Source organism: Agaricus bisporus, assembly GCF_000300575.1.
Source record: "Agaricus bisporus var. bisporus H97 unplaced genomic scaffold AGABI2scaffold_1, whole genome shotgun sequence".
Lineage (NCBI taxonomy): Eukaryota > Fungi > Basidiomycota > Agaricomycetes > Agaricales > Agaricaceae > Agaricus > Agaricus bisporus.
The window spans coordinates 1,257,307-1,271,437 of NW_006267344.1; the positions used below are offsets into that span (position 1 = coordinate 1,257,307).

At 51.1% G+C, this 14,131-nt stretch overlaps 5 protein-coding genes across 5 annotated transcripts; 4 read left to right on the forward strand and 1 right to left on the reverse strand.

Annotated features, from left to right (window-relative positions):
* Nucleotides 1-27: 27 nt before the first annotated feature.
* On the reverse strand, nucleotides 28-1,345 carry AGABI2DRAFT_61502 (hypothetical protein; the record flags this gene model as incomplete). Its single annotated transcript, XM_006454148.1, has 3 exons — nucleotides 28-457; nucleotides 513-883; nucleotides 935-1,345. 3 exons carry the CDS (start codon nucleotides 1,343-1,345, stop codon nucleotides 28-30), a joined length of 1,212 nt encoding a protein of 403 aa, XP_006454211.1.
* A 970-nt stretch (nucleotides 1,346-2,315) lies between these two features.
* AGABI2DRAFT_140272 (hypothetical protein) lies at nucleotides 2,316-4,650 on the forward strand (the record flags this gene model as incomplete). The annotated part of the gene is made up of 4 exons (XM_006454149.1): nucleotides 2,316-2,787; nucleotides 2,840-3,939; nucleotides 4,064-4,423; nucleotides 4,585-4,650. The coding sequence occupies 4 exons, from the start codon at nucleotides 2,316-2,318 to the stop codon at nucleotides 4,648-4,650; spliced, it is 1,998 nt and encodes a 665-aa protein (XP_006454212.1).
* A 118-nt stretch (nucleotides 4,651-4,768) lies between these two features.
* Nucleotides 4,769-6,141, forward strand: AGABI2DRAFT_113968 (hypothetical protein; the record flags this gene model as incomplete). Its single annotated transcript, XM_006454150.1, has 4 exons — nucleotides 4,769-5,029; nucleotides 5,086-5,161; nucleotides 5,213-5,364; nucleotides 5,398-6,141. 4 exons carry the CDS (start codon nucleotides 4,769-4,771, stop codon nucleotides 6,139-6,141), a joined length of 1,233 nt encoding a protein of 410 aa, XP_006454213.1.
* Nucleotides 6,142-7,581: 1,440 nt separating this feature from the next.
* On the forward strand, nucleotides 7,582-7,950 carry AGABI2DRAFT_113969 (hypothetical protein; the record flags this gene model as incomplete). The annotated part of the gene is made up of 1 exon (XM_006454151.1): nucleotides 7,582-7,950. One exon carries the CDS (start codon nucleotides 7,582-7,584, stop codon nucleotides 7,948-7,950), a length of 369 nt encoding a protein of 122 aa, XP_006454214.1.
* Nucleotides 7,951-10,123: 2,173 nt separating this feature from the next.
* On the forward strand, nucleotides 10,124-13,931 carry AGABI2DRAFT_62391 (hypothetical protein; the record flags this gene model as incomplete). Its single annotated transcript, XM_006454152.1, has 9 exons — nucleotides 10,124-11,104; nucleotides 11,152-11,381; nucleotides 11,428-11,671; nucleotides 11,732-11,898; nucleotides 11,949-12,057; nucleotides 12,114-12,509; nucleotides 12,564-12,860; nucleotides 12,925-13,538; nucleotides 13,589-13,931. The coding sequence occupies 9 exons, from the start codon at nucleotides 10,124-10,126 to the stop codon at nucleotides 13,929-13,931; spliced, it is 3,381 nt and encodes a 1,126-aa protein (XP_006454215.1).
* Between the last annotated feature and the right edge of the window lie 200 nt (nucleotides 13,932-14,131).

Genomic DNA, 14,131 nt, shown 5'->3' on the forward strand with positions numbered 1-14,131 from the left:
GGATTTATAGAAAATTTAGCTAAAACACTATTTATCGACTGAACCTTCACTGAAATAAATTTCATCGGAATCGTCAAATGGATCAAGGAGAGCACTTTCGGATGCTTCTGCCACTTGTTCCCACTTTGCGCTCTTCTCTTCGTTCGTACTGCACTCTACCCTAATTTTCTCCACTTCCTCCCGGTAGCGCTTCCAGATTGTTGGCAGCCGCGGTGACGTAACGAACGATATACCGCGTTGCAGTAGAGAAGGATCTTTGTTATATGGGTCCAGCCTCTGAAGACTCGTTCCATGGTAATGGCGTGGCTGCCACACGATTAATGTATCGGGAGCGCATAAGACGCGAATGCCGTAGGCAGAAACAAAAAAATGGCCCCCGTCACCATCCTGAAAACCGTCTCTGTTCAATGTGTACGAGGCAGACCATTTATGCGGTTGTTTCTCGCAGTGAATGGCTCTGAGACACGAAAGAGTTATTGATACAATCCCAAAAGATAGAAACCAGGCCATACCTTGCGTAATTCTGCGCCATTACCCCCGATGGAGGTGCGTATTCGACACTGCTGAGCTTGCAGGTTCCATTATACACTGGAAATTCGCAGACCCCGCGATTGCCCGAGTTTTCCCCAGCTGAAAATAGAGGATTCATGCCAGGCATCGCTTCTCTCGCTATCCATCCTCTCCATTCGTCAAGTATCTCTGGTGGCAATCTTTTGAGAAGCATATTCCAAAAGAGAGCGAACGCGCAGCTTTGGCGCTGGCGAAACGCGAGCACATCTTCAGGTGCCAATTTTCGAATAACGTTTTTTGCCCAATGGAATTGAGGATTACTTCGAGACCCTGCCGAAAATCCAGCAATGGTCAAGTGGCCAGGATCCTCTTTCTAAAACTGAGATTATTAGTGCAGCCAGTAGAATCGTAGGAAGTGGCGCACCCGAATGTTTCTACAGATATCTACGGCTTCCACCACAATGTCCTCCATCCAAGCTATGATGTCAATATCGCGGCAGAACTGGCGCACGACCATCAGCACAATCTCTCCCGTCAACGAGTCCCGCACGACTAAATTCTCAGAAACACCGACCGTGCGGACAAGCTCCTTCGAGTCAATCACTAGCGGTTCGCAACGCTTTAGTCGCTTGTCAGCCTGCTTCGCCTCCATGATCCGACGGTGCCAGAGTTGCCGTATGTTGTCGTCCTCGCACACAAACTTTCCGGGTGGAGGATAAGGATTCTTGAGCTCCTCGAGGCGCTCCACAGGGAGCTGGTTGTTCCAGTCTTCGATCTTCTGGGGGGACCAATGAAGACCAAGCTGCCGAACTACATCATGGTGTATATTTCGCATGCGGCGCTTTCGGGCCTTTCTTTCGGCCATTGCTTTCTGGAGGCTCCGGGGCAAGGTCGAGGATAGGTTGTTCAGGTGGGTAAACACTTCTATCTCTATCTGTTGGTCTTTTGAAGGGTCGATGGGCTCCCCAGCTAGGTTCCTGAATTCGAGTAGGAGATGCTCCTTCAAGTTTCTGGAGATGAGAAACTGGATTCGGGGAGAAGTACTCGCAGCCGCTGAAATGCGGGCTTTTGCTGGTCGGGAAAGTACGGCCATGCGACTCAATCTTTGCAATGAAGTTTCTAAGATTTGTTAGCGGACGAAGGAGAGAATGCTTGGGGAGGATAATTACTACTGTGGACGAGAGCTCGGTACCAACAAGATTTCTTTAACTCTTGTAGAGAAATGCGAACCAGCGGCTGGGCGTTGTGGGCTAGAGGGAGCGGAAATGGGGTGTTGCGGGACGAAATTGGGAGATGAAAGCAGGAAACCTGAGAAATCCGAGTCACATTGAGTCACATTGGATGGCTCTGGAATTTTTCTACCTGATAAGGGCGGCTGACGAAAATCCAAAGGCATCATGGGGGTATAGCAGCATCAATAACAATATTCCATGGGGTGCGCATATGGCGCGGATGCTAGGATGCTAGTAAGGGCAACATTATGTGGGAAGTACTACTAGCGTGGGTCGGGATGGCCCGCGGACTTTATTCCGTAAGATTTCAGCTTGACTTCAACCCCCTTCGTCATGGAACCACTACTATCAAGCCCCCTCTCCCCTTGTAAATCTAGCTCCCCACCATCCGAGGGTTGCCATACTGTCTCTGGCACACAAGGTTTTTGCCGGCTTGTTTCTATTGAAGCCGCACGCTTACTAGGTCCCGGTTACTAGATTTGGCGAATTTGTCCTGGGCTTCGACCTCAACTTTGGTGTCCCGGCTCGAACAAACCGCTGACAAGCAGAGTTATATTATATTCCTTGTAAACGATGTGGCCCCCCCCGCCGTGGCTGCTTTGGGAGATATCTGGTTTTCTAGCGGAGATGGCCGCTCCAGAGAGGCTTATCGCATTCTCGCAAGAGACAAACGCAACGCTCATATGGACCGATTTCCTGGTCTGCTCTGGTTTTATGGCCAAGCAGGGTGGGTCTCTGTCACTCGAAACTTGGATCGAGAAGGCGACGGGATCACGCCCCATGTCCATCCGGAGAAAAGATCTCTCGTCTTTGATTGTTTGCATTTTTCGTGGAGGTCATATTCGTCAATCAAAACCACGAAGCGGAGAAGAACCGAGCACCAGCAGGGGCCGACCAGGCTGGCTAAAAAACAAAAAACAGGTGGGTACTCTTCTTGCCATTGCATTATTTCCACTCAGCGCCCTGCTTCGCCTCCAAGCCGGAAGGGGGGGTAGCCAGCCAACCCGCTACTTGGCGATTGTAGATGGGGACGACCTTTACCGGGGTAAGCAAGATCTTTTGTGGAAAAGCGCCTCCCCAACCAAAATCCAAACCAGATGCCAGTTTCGCAACTGAAGCTGAGATCGCGCAGCTCTTAGCCGTTTGCGCCAACCAGTGGGTCGTGGGCCTCTCCATGCAGTGGCAATCAATCTCAGCTATCAACAACGAGAACTTTGAAGCCGGTGCGGGCATTTGGCGCGCTCTAGCCTCTTACCCCGGCGAACTCAATCCTTCCTGGGATGCCCCAGGCCGCCGACTAGCTGCCAGAGTTCATGAAGCTGTGTGGGGAACGATTCCCCCACTTGAAGATGTATTCGCCGGCTTTCTGGCAGATCCAAGTAAATGCTCCGTGGTTTTCTGCGGGCCAAGCCAGTGCCGTGCTGATCGCATACCTCCTTTGGTAGCGTTGGCTACCCTCATGATGGGAACAACAGATTTCGCTGGTCTCTGCTCGATACTGGCCATTCCCGTGCCCGAAACAGAAGAGCGCTACCAACCTGCCGCCCCCACTTGGGCCAGCCCGCGAACTGGCGAATGCGAAATTTGGGTCAACCCGTGCACAGGTGCTGCCTGGGACTTCAATGTCGTCCCTGGAGGGGGCTTAGCATCCCCCCGCGTTTGCACTTGGATCGCAGATGCGTACATCAGCCACTTTCAAGGGAAAAACCTTTGGCTGCTGTGGCCTGGTACGGCAGGAAACTACCAAAAACTCTACGGGCCTCCATTCAGGGGATTTGAGCATCGGTTGGGGTTGGCCGAGGCAATTGAAGTTTTAGACGGGCTCGAAGTTCTCGTCGTTTCTGGGAGAAGGCCCACAGCATGGACTATCCCAGCAGGGACAATTTGCGCCTCTCTGTCATTCTCCCGCTTATCCGGCCATGGTGGATTCTTCTACATGCCTTACGCGGGGTGGAAGCGCAGCAGGGATGCGCTTCGAGCTTTCGAGGAGGTCGCCGGCTCAAAAGCCTGGCATGGTTGGGCGCGTGGCCAGGATTACCTTCATGAAGCCCTTCGCTTGCTGCCTGCCTGGCTAAAAATTGCCTCCGACCGCCGCGAAAAGAGCGAGCCTGATTTGGAAATGGAGGAGTGGATCGTTGGAACGGCCACTGCAGCCGAGAAGAAACTAACGCGTTTGCGGGAGAGCTTTTGCCCACTGGTTGGCAGTCCAGGATGGATTCAATTTGTAGAAAGACGGGGGAATGCTTAGTCCAACTGCTTTGTTACATCAATGTTAATTGTTATTTTAAATATACTTGTTCGTTTCTCTCTTTCGCGACCAGCTCGGCCAGGGGGCAGGAAGTGGAAACTATCTCTTTATTCAGGGAAGGATCAACAGTGCTGGCAGTAGTATACAAATTGTACATGGTCGCCACTCGGCGAAGAGAGCGCAGCCCCGTGGGGCGGCCAGGCCTCCGGCGCGCCGGGGATATAACCGAGGCTGGCAGCCACTCGCAGCTGCTAGCCTGTGCAACCGCACTGCGGCAAGGAAAAGAGGTGCGAAGGATTTGGTTGCATCCGGCCGGCCGCATGTCCCAGGATACCCCGAAGGACTGGACCGCGCCTTTGGCAAACAAAGTGGTGCTGGTGGGAGGAAGCAGCGCGCCCGTACTGCACTTGTGGGCAAGCGGCGGAAGAATTCGGTTAGCGGGCGGATCCGGCCTCCGCTCAATCACCACCACACTACGTGCATGGTGGTCACGTTTCTTTTACGGTGGATGCCATAAATGATAAGGCCTTCGTTGAACAAACGGCAGGCTCTTGCTATGGACAATGGCATGTAATGACTATGGTGGTAACAAAGGTTGGTCCTCTGCCTGGCCAAAAGCACGCCGGGGCTGCAGCAGGCTGCGGCCCATTTCGCCAATAGTGCGAACCACCAGGTGCCAATCAGATGCCAATCAAATGCCAATCAGGTGCCAATCTCAAAAATAAACAACAACTTGAGTATATATATCTGGACTTTCCATACCCAGGATTGCATAGCCATGCCAGTCGGTAGTGACCCCACTACAAGCTCCGCGCCTGCAAGTAGCAATGTACCGGCCACTTCTACAACAGCAAATACGACACCCAGCAGTCGAATGAAAACAAAGTCTCCCAGCAATGCTACTCGAGCCCGTGTCGATGCAGCGGATGCACAAATCAACGGTGGCAGCTGCTTGATTGGAAATATACCCAAGTCACTCGCAGTCGAATACTGCCACGTCATTCCTCGTAGCATGACCAGAAACGGAAAATTCGCGAGCGTCTATCCCTTCCGCATTCCCCGGATATTAGTTAACTTGCCTCTGCCCTTTTGTAGATGACGTGCATAGAGTGGTCGTGGAATATGCGCCACCGAACCTTGAACCTCGATACTAGATACAACATATTCTTAGGTGCGCCCATTTGTGTGCTTATTCCCTCCTGAGATACTCAGTTTCTAACAGCAGGAGCGTCCTGGCACTATCTCCATGATAAGGGTTCTTGGAAACTGCTGCCTCCTCTATCCGTCATCAATAAATATCTGGCAGAATTACAAGTAGATCGAAACCTGAACCGCAGCCATTTCCCAGAGATAGATGCGCGCGTCTTTACTGCCGTACCATAGATCCTACTAACGCTACTCTGCCAGGTCTGCCCGGAAGGCTTTGAGTACAAGGTCATCCCTTTCATAGTTGAGGACCCGGCGCACATGAAGATTCTTAGACTAAAAGACGAACCCAATTCAGACAATCCCAGCGTTAGCGTTTACTCATTCCCTTTCGCGGACTTCCCGCCTGTGCGCTGCCACATCCATCCCAAGTTTGCCATTTGTGAACTTGGCAGGTATCTAAACTCGGGGGCCATCAGCAGTGAACAGTGGCAAGGCCTCGAAACCAGACTGAAAGAGTACTGGCCAAATATCACCGGTTCAAGGAGCCTGTATGCTGCTTGGACCGCTGCAGGAGAAGAGGCGGCAATGCGATCGCCGTCGTTCAAGAGTGAAACAGATCCCAGTGGATGCGAAGATGAAGATGGTGACGGCGACGGGGGCGGCGATGGCGATGCCGGTGGCGATGGCGGCGGCGGTGGCGGCGGCGGTGGTGGTGGCGACGGCGGTGGTGGTGGTGGTGGCGGTAGCGGCGCGGGGTCGACCAGGACAAACCCGCGGCGGCTATGCGTTGGAAAGCGGCGCCGGGACCATTCGCCCTCTCCGGGCTCTAATAAGGCGGCGAGGAAACGCAAGAACTCCGGGTCGAGAGGGTCGAGACTCTCTTCCAAGACTCTCGGTGATCACAACCATGCTGAAGGAAAGGGAGCTTGGACTCCAGAGAGCCTGGCAACCTGGGCCCAATCCGTTGCAGACTTTCTCCATAGCGAAGCCACAGAAGTTTAGATCCCATGTATTAGTAGTATCAGCTCGTAAATCGCACCAGGCCTTTCCGCATTCCAACGGCTGTATTTTGGTGGCACCTGAATATCGATTTTTCCTGGATGCTCAACCCGGTTTCTAAGTTGCTCGCAATGGTGATCGGACGTGCAGCGCAGCTGCCAGCCCGTTACCGCGTGTTTGAATATGTCACCGGTAGATACCTTATCGACAAAACATCCGTACACACGCGTTCAGATCTTGTCTAACACTCCCACACGAAATAATCTTCTCCACTTCAGAGTCGTCTCTTATGTTGGTGAACTACGCTCCGAAATGCTATGGTTCCGGACATGAAATGGTTTCCTTCCACTTCGAACAGGCCGGTGCCAGAACCTTCTCTTTTGACATCGCCTGTGCCTCACTAGGTACTCTACCCAACCCAAATACAACCGTCAATCTCCATTCGCTCACCATCTAGTTCCTCTTTTTAACCTCGAAGTTGCTGAAACGCACCCTGTACACTCGCCTCAAGTTACTCAAACTCTGCTTCCCCGCTTCATCAGGATCGCCACGCGCGTTGTCTACCCGATCCGCATCCAACCCATTCATCTCCATCCCATTCACCACTTATCTCCTCTTCACCTCAAAGTCGCTCAAATACGCTCATTTCATCCCCCTCGAGTTACACAAACTCTGCTTCCCCTGCTTCATCACGATTGCCACGTGTATTTTCTACCCAATCCATGTCCACCCTTTCTTCATCCCATTCATCTTCTATCTCCTCTTCTTCACCCTGGAGTCACTCAAATACGTCCAGTGCATACCCCTCGACTTACTCAACCTGTGCTTTTCTCGCTTCATCAGAAATCATCCGGTGCAATCTCCACCCGCGGAGAACTTCCTTACTTTACCATGTACGCCCTTCATCGCGCTAAATCCCCCTGGCTTCTTTACATATCAGCATAGTTTCGTTTCCTGTCTCAACCCCGCGTCCTGGCTTCCTTTGTTAGTATCCTGCCTCTGTGCGCGCTCGATAACCTCCATTTCCCCCTTCCAACCGAAACGGTCGCAAAGACAAGCAACCTCAATTTCTGCAGCGTCTATTGGAGCTCCCAGGGCAGGACCACATAATAATTTGCTTAGTCCAGCGGTAAGTTGGATCAGTACTCAACGTTTCCAGACGCCTACTAATCCAACCAATAGAGATCCTTACTACGGACACGAATAGATTGCCCAGTTCAGTGCACGGTTCACCACCCATCTGTTTGCATGCCCAGAAAGTCCTCCCGCATCTTGTGCAACCCCCACCCGCGGAAAACCGCCTTACTTTATTGTGCGCGCCCTTCATCGAACAAAACTCCACCCATCCGTTGCATATCCCACCCCCGTACTATTACAGCGACTTAAGCCCGTTTTCCGGCTGCGCACGGGCCGCCCGGACACCGCTTGTTTGTATCCGCTTTCATGACCGCTTCCAAGGCCACTTGTGGTGGCACCTACTCTAACAAGTCGCGGGTGGTTGTGGGGCAGGGTGCGTTTAGTCTCCGGGAAGTGAACCAGATGGAAAGGGAGGTGCACGGTTATCTGGATTGGGAGATCGTTGTTGGTAACAAGACTCTACCCAGTTTTGGAGGTGCTATCAGACGCATTTTCAGTAGCGACAGGGATTCATACCCCAGTTACCCAAGCGCCATGGTATCGCAACGGGCAGCACTGGTCGCGTCCACTGCGAAAAGTCCAGTTCCAGAGCCTCCATCCCTGCAATCCCCGCCACCGCCTGCCCCCGGCTTCTCGACTCGACCCAAATCGAACCAACCAACCCCACCGCTGTAGAGGTGACAGTAGTTACGGAAGTAAAAATGTAAAAGGGTTTCACTAACGCACAAACTGTTCTCAGTTTATAAGTTCGTGGGAGAATTAAATCAGAAGTCAAGAAGGAGACAGATATGTTTTGTGAAGTTTTGAAAGTTTTAGATTGTTTTCGGGTTTTAAGGTCTTTTTCAATTGTAGCTACTCGAGGAGTAAGGAATCTAGGGGTTCGAGAAGGACTGTTCACGACGAAGTTCAACTACGCTGCTGTGCTAAGGCAGGCGACGCGTACCAAACAATGTGGGTAGATATAAGCTGCGATATCGACTTAGCGAGAAGCTACCGACTTATACCAACAAACTACAAGGCCACCGACTTTCACCACTACCAAAGTGATGCAAGCTGCGATATCCAAGTAGCTAACACGAAGCTATCACACACTGTCAACGAGTTGTAGCTCAAGGTCTCGATAATAATCCTCTCTGGTTTTCGATTACAATTCTCTCAAGTTCGTATGATTCTCAGTTTGGACTTAGCGTCCGAAGGAAAAGTTCACAGATAACACCACAAATAGGATTCACTGAGTAGCGAAATACAATTGCAGAGCTTCGGCAGGTCAATTTCCTTGCCTCTTCGCTCACTAACTACAGGCTTTTTATACTAATGGTTCTCTAAGCTATTTTGGTTCAGGTACGCTACGTTTACTAAGACTCTGGTATTTATATCGTAGCTTGCTCATCTTTTCTATTGTAGCTACTAAGCCTCCGAGTCATACCACCCGTTTTAGGAGTAGCTTTCGTGAGATCATGTAATCCGCTGATTAACGGTTACTCTTTCTGGGCAATCTTTCACTAACTGCTGACCTATCTCTGTTCCTCCTAGTAGCTCCTAGCTCTCTTTCATATTTTTAGTTACGATCGTAGCTACACTTCGGGTATAACCAAAAAGGGAACTCGTATTTGATGGCACTTCGCGTACTTTGTCCGAATTCGTTAAATGATGGGACTTCCTATTCGCGACATAGGGTACGTAAGCAGACCGTCGTAGCGACTAAGTCCCTTCACCTTGCCGTGTTCGCGAATATAATTAATAGTACTTATGCGTCGTAGCTACACGTTGTATTCGCTTCGCGTATAGACCAATGGTTGATGTTCCAATTGGTAAGGTCATATTTCTCCCATCGGTACAGTTTTCCCTACGGGGACCCCAGCTATGGCTGTCATGCGAGCTCGCGTAAATCGAGTGTCCTTCCTTTAGATATCCTATGGTTACACTTCTCAGTCATTCTATGTAGCGAAGGGTTTTCTATGCTGTAGCTAGGCTTATATTATGTCAAAGCTACCTTCGCTAGAGAGATTACTAGGCTAAATGTGTTTAGGCCGTGATACCGCATTCGCTCTCGCTTTCCTCGTCTCACCGTGGAGTCGCTCGAACGCGCCCGATACACCCCGGTCGAGCTACTCGAATTCCGCTCCCCTCGCTGCATCAGGAACGCCCCGCGCGCGCAGAAATGGGGAGATGCTGCGGAAACAGATCAAAGGTTTGGACCAGTCTTCCGGCTCAAACTCTGTGTATCCTAAAGGCCAAATGTTTACTTTGCTCTACCTTCTCCATGGTATCTATAACATATATTTTCTCTATATAACTCAAGCACTTATTTCTCCGCAACCATACCGTGACTAAGTTACCAGGTTTATTCACCCATCCCTGAGATACCGGGTTGAACCGGTAGCGCTTATTACCAGAAAAGGTAGCTTCCTCTCCTTCGGCAACCATCTCCATGAATCACGCGTGCCTCGGGTGCGGCAAGGAATTCAACAATGGTAATAGCTTATCTAACCACAGAAGGGGATGCCGCGACTACAAGCAGTACAAGAAGGGTTTGGAGACCTTACCTAGCAGTGCTGCATTCTCAAGGAAGAGACCAGCCGACGGTGAGGCCGGTTTAGGAGGAGATGGACCATCGGCGCAGAAGCAGATTCGCCACGCTGCAGTTGGTGGTGCAGAAACCAGCGTTGAAGCTCCTCAGGTTCCGGAGCTGGAGGCTCCTAATCTCGAAGTGAGTTTGAAGTAATATTTCTGCGCATGTTTTTTGTTTAGCAAGTTGGATTAGCCACTGCCTGAGGATCCGCTACCCCAGTATAGCCACACTACCCGCCGCGGCCGACAAGTCAAATTACCACGCCGCTTTCAGGATATGCTACCGTCCCTCCCAACCCCACTACCCCATTTTCCTCCTCCGGTTCATTTACCTTCCCCCTCACCTCCCCCGCTTGATCCTGACCCTCCTTCCACTCCTTCCCTCTCCAATACAGAGCCGAATTCCTTTGGCCTGTTTCGTCAATACACTAAATTTCCAGGTAGCGATCCAGAGGATGCTCGGACTATTGAAGACTGCTACCAGTCGCCTGGTCTCGCCGTTCACAACTCGCCAAGCCAGCCTATTGGACCCAGTGGATCCGGACACGATAAAGCTGGGATCTTCCCTGCCTTGAATAAGACTGTCAAAATGCTCCTCCAGTGGTATTATTCCGGCTCGACGACCAAAAGCTTGGCAGATCTTGGCAAGCTTGTCAAGGATGTTTTGCTATCTCCCGATTACAGCCAAGGCGACCTTCGCGATTTTAGTGCAACCAGAGTGGTGCGAGAACTAGATGAAGCCGCAGAAGTACATGGTAGGGATGAAAGGGCTGCATTCCCTTCCTCCAATGGCTGGAAATCAGGGTCGGTGAAGTTGAGAGTTCCGGTGGCAGGCCAGAAGTACAAGTCAGAGGAGGATGCCCCGTTATTCGAGGTCACCAGGGTGCACTACCGCAGTCTCATCGCCATTATAAAGAGTGCGTTCGAAGACCCTATCGCTGAATCATTTCACTATTTTCCCTTCAAACTCTTCTGGAAGAAACCGGTTGGAGGGACCCCCGAGCGAGTGATCACCGAGCTCTATAATTCTGATGCTTTCATTGAAGAGCACACAAAGCTTCAACAAAAGCCCCGGGAGCCTGGCTGCAATCTCGAGGTAGCCGTCGCCGCCCTCATGTTTTGGTCAGACTCGACCCACATGGCTAACTTCGGGACCGCTTCGCTCTGGCCAATTTACTGCTACTTGGGAAACCAGTCAAAATATTCCCGCGCGAAGCCCACAAGTTTTGCTGCCCACCATCTTGCATACATGCCCACGGTTCATCTCGTTTTTCCTGACCCTATTTCGCACTTAAGCTGCATTAGCTTCCCGACAGCTTTCAAGATTGGTATCGGGCCGCATCAGGAGGGGTGTCTGCATCCCCCTCCCTGGTCACTCACTTAAAGCGAGAGCTCATACATGCCATATGGTTATTACTGCTCGACGAAGAATTTTGCTATGCCTACGTTCATGGGGTTATTGTCATGTGCGGGGGTGGGGTCAGGCGCCGGCTATTTCCCCGGCTTTTTACTTATTCGGCGGACTACCCAGAAAAGTAAGCCTCCCGTGCTCAATTGATTACCTGCTCAGCTCTCCTCTAGAGTTTTGCTTGCAACCATCCGGTTCCTTGGTGGCTGTCCGTGTCCTCGCTGCAAGATAAAGAAGCAACAAATTAGTGGTTTAGGCTCACCAGATGACAGCAGCCGGCGGAAGGAGGCGCGAATTGACAATCTTGTTCGCCAGAAATTAGTCAACAAAGCCAGGAAGGTCATCTTTGGAGGAAAGGGCCCCGGAAGCACAGCTGTTGAGAAGATACTCCAGCCTCTGTCGATGGTTCCCACCCGGGTAAGCATTCCATATGCTCTGTTTGACATATTATTCACTTATCCATCTGTTTTCTGGCAGAATGCATTTTCTACCCGGCTTTCGCAACACGGCTTCGATTTTCACAAGATGTTCGTCCCGGATCTCCTGCACGAGTTTGAATTAGGGACCTGGAAAGCAACTTTCACCCATCTTGTTCGAATCTTGCGAGCGAATGGTGACGGGCCTATTCAAGAGCTCAACCGTAGGTGAGCGGGGGTCCACTGCTAGGGAAATAGCTCCGGTTGATTGGCCAGAGCAGATACCGGCAAGTGCCCACTTTTGGCGATGGGACAATTCGGCTCTTCAGCGAAGATGCGTCTGGTATGAAAAAGCTTGCTGCTCGCGATTTTGAAGATCTGCTCCAGGTGCTTGCCACTAGTCAAAAGCTATCAATCTGTTTACTTAACTTTTGGCCGTGTAGTGCGCCATACCAGTGTTTGAATCATTGCTTCCAGCACCTCACGATGCAACCATCCTCGACCTCCTTTTCATTCATGCGAAGTGGCACGCCCTGGCCAAACTCAGGCTGCATACAGAGACGACCCTTAAGCTCTTAGACGATGCAACAGTAGAACTCGGGGAGCATCTCCGAAAGTTTCGCGATGGCACCTGCTCCCACTATTATACCGAAGAATTGCCGCGTCAAGAAGCAACCCGAGGGCACCAGAAGGCTAAGTTGGTCGGTGCAAGTTCATTGCCAGGTAAAGACCGAGGTTTCAGAAGTTTCAACCTTTCGACGTACAAGTTGCACGCACTTGGCGACTATGCAGCAAGTATATGGCTGTTCGGAACTTCGGATGGGTTTTCTACTCAAATTGTGAGCAAGCGCGCTCCAGCTCAGCTAGGATATCACTGACCAGAATTTCAATAGGGAGAATTAGAGCATCGACGGGTCAAGAAATTCTACGTCCGAACCAATAAGCGGTCGGGGTTTGTGCTCCAAATCACTAAGCACGAGCGGCGCGAGCAGCTTCTTCGCCAGATGGAAGAGGCAGATCGAGCAAGCCAACCAAGACCAAAGCAAAAAGGCAACACTATCCACCTCCCATTTGCTGCATCGGAGCCTCTAGCACCAACCCAACCAAATGCCCATTATGATATGTCGAGGTCTCGTTCATTTCCTATCAATGTAACGTCGTGGCTTGGCCAAAACACGGGTGATCCTGCAGTACAGGCGAGTTCTCTACCACCCTTGCTCATACGGCCACCCAACCAGCTGCAACGCTTTCTAGGATTTCCTTCCAAAATTGAAAAAGCATTTACTCGAGCGATTGGAAGGGGTAACTCCTGGGACTCGAGAGTTCTCAACTGCTGAGCTCAACGCTCTCCAATTCTCTGCCAACCGGGTCTACCAGCATAAATACTTGCGGATCAATTATACTTCATACGACCTTCAGCGCTCTCAAGATTCGATCAATCCCCGTAGCCACCCGGATATCTTGATCCTTGCCGATAATACTAGCCAGCCTGACAATCTAAGTGACAATTCTTTTTCCTCTTCCCATCCATATCTGTATGCCCGTACACTCGGTATCTTTCATGCCGACATTCGATGGCACAAGGCGCGCGGCTCTCTGCGCGAGGTTCAGACTAAACAAATGGATTTCCTTTGGGTCCGGTGGTTTATTCTCGCTGCCAACTACCCGTTTGGCCTAGGCAGAAAGCGGCTCCCCCGACTAGAGTTTGCCAGCGAATCTCAGTTTGGCTTCGTCGATCCAAATGATGTTTTGCGGGGGTGCCATTTAATACCAGCTTTTGCCTCTGGCTTCTCTAACCAGCTTGGCCCTTCAATCATTTATCTAGATTCAGACGAGCCTAGGGATTGGAGATATCACTGCGCAAATATGTAGGTGGTGCTTCTTCACACCATTATGGTTGCAAATTTACCATGCATAGCTTTGTGGACCGAGACATGTTTATGCGATACCAAGGAGGGGGCATCGGGCATGGAGCCCTAGCTCCTCCAACTGACGCGGCATCTTTTGTTTCTCAGGATCAGCTGGAGCGAGAAGCTTGGGAGGACCTCGCCGAGTCCACTAGCACCACGGAAGAGGAGCTCGGTGCAGACGGGTTTGGTGGACCTGACCCTATGGAATGCGATGAATATGGGTACGAGAATGGCAAGGAAGAATATGCTGCTAGTGACGAGGAGTTCCGTGAGGATGGAATGCATGAAGACGGCGAAGGTCAATGGGATAGTGGTGCACCAGAGATTGACGGGTATGGATCGCTGAATTAGCGCAGCGCAGTTCTTTTGTGGGGCCTTTACTAGGTTGCACTCCGTTTGCAGTGCCGCGTTGTTAGCTGTTTTACTTTGGTTGAAATCAATTTTTCGATCTCTATTGAGCCCACATTCCAGAGAATCGACCTGTGGCCGCGGCCGTGCCCGGCATAATACAAGTCCTTTATTAAATAGAAGCAAATACAGAAACATAACTT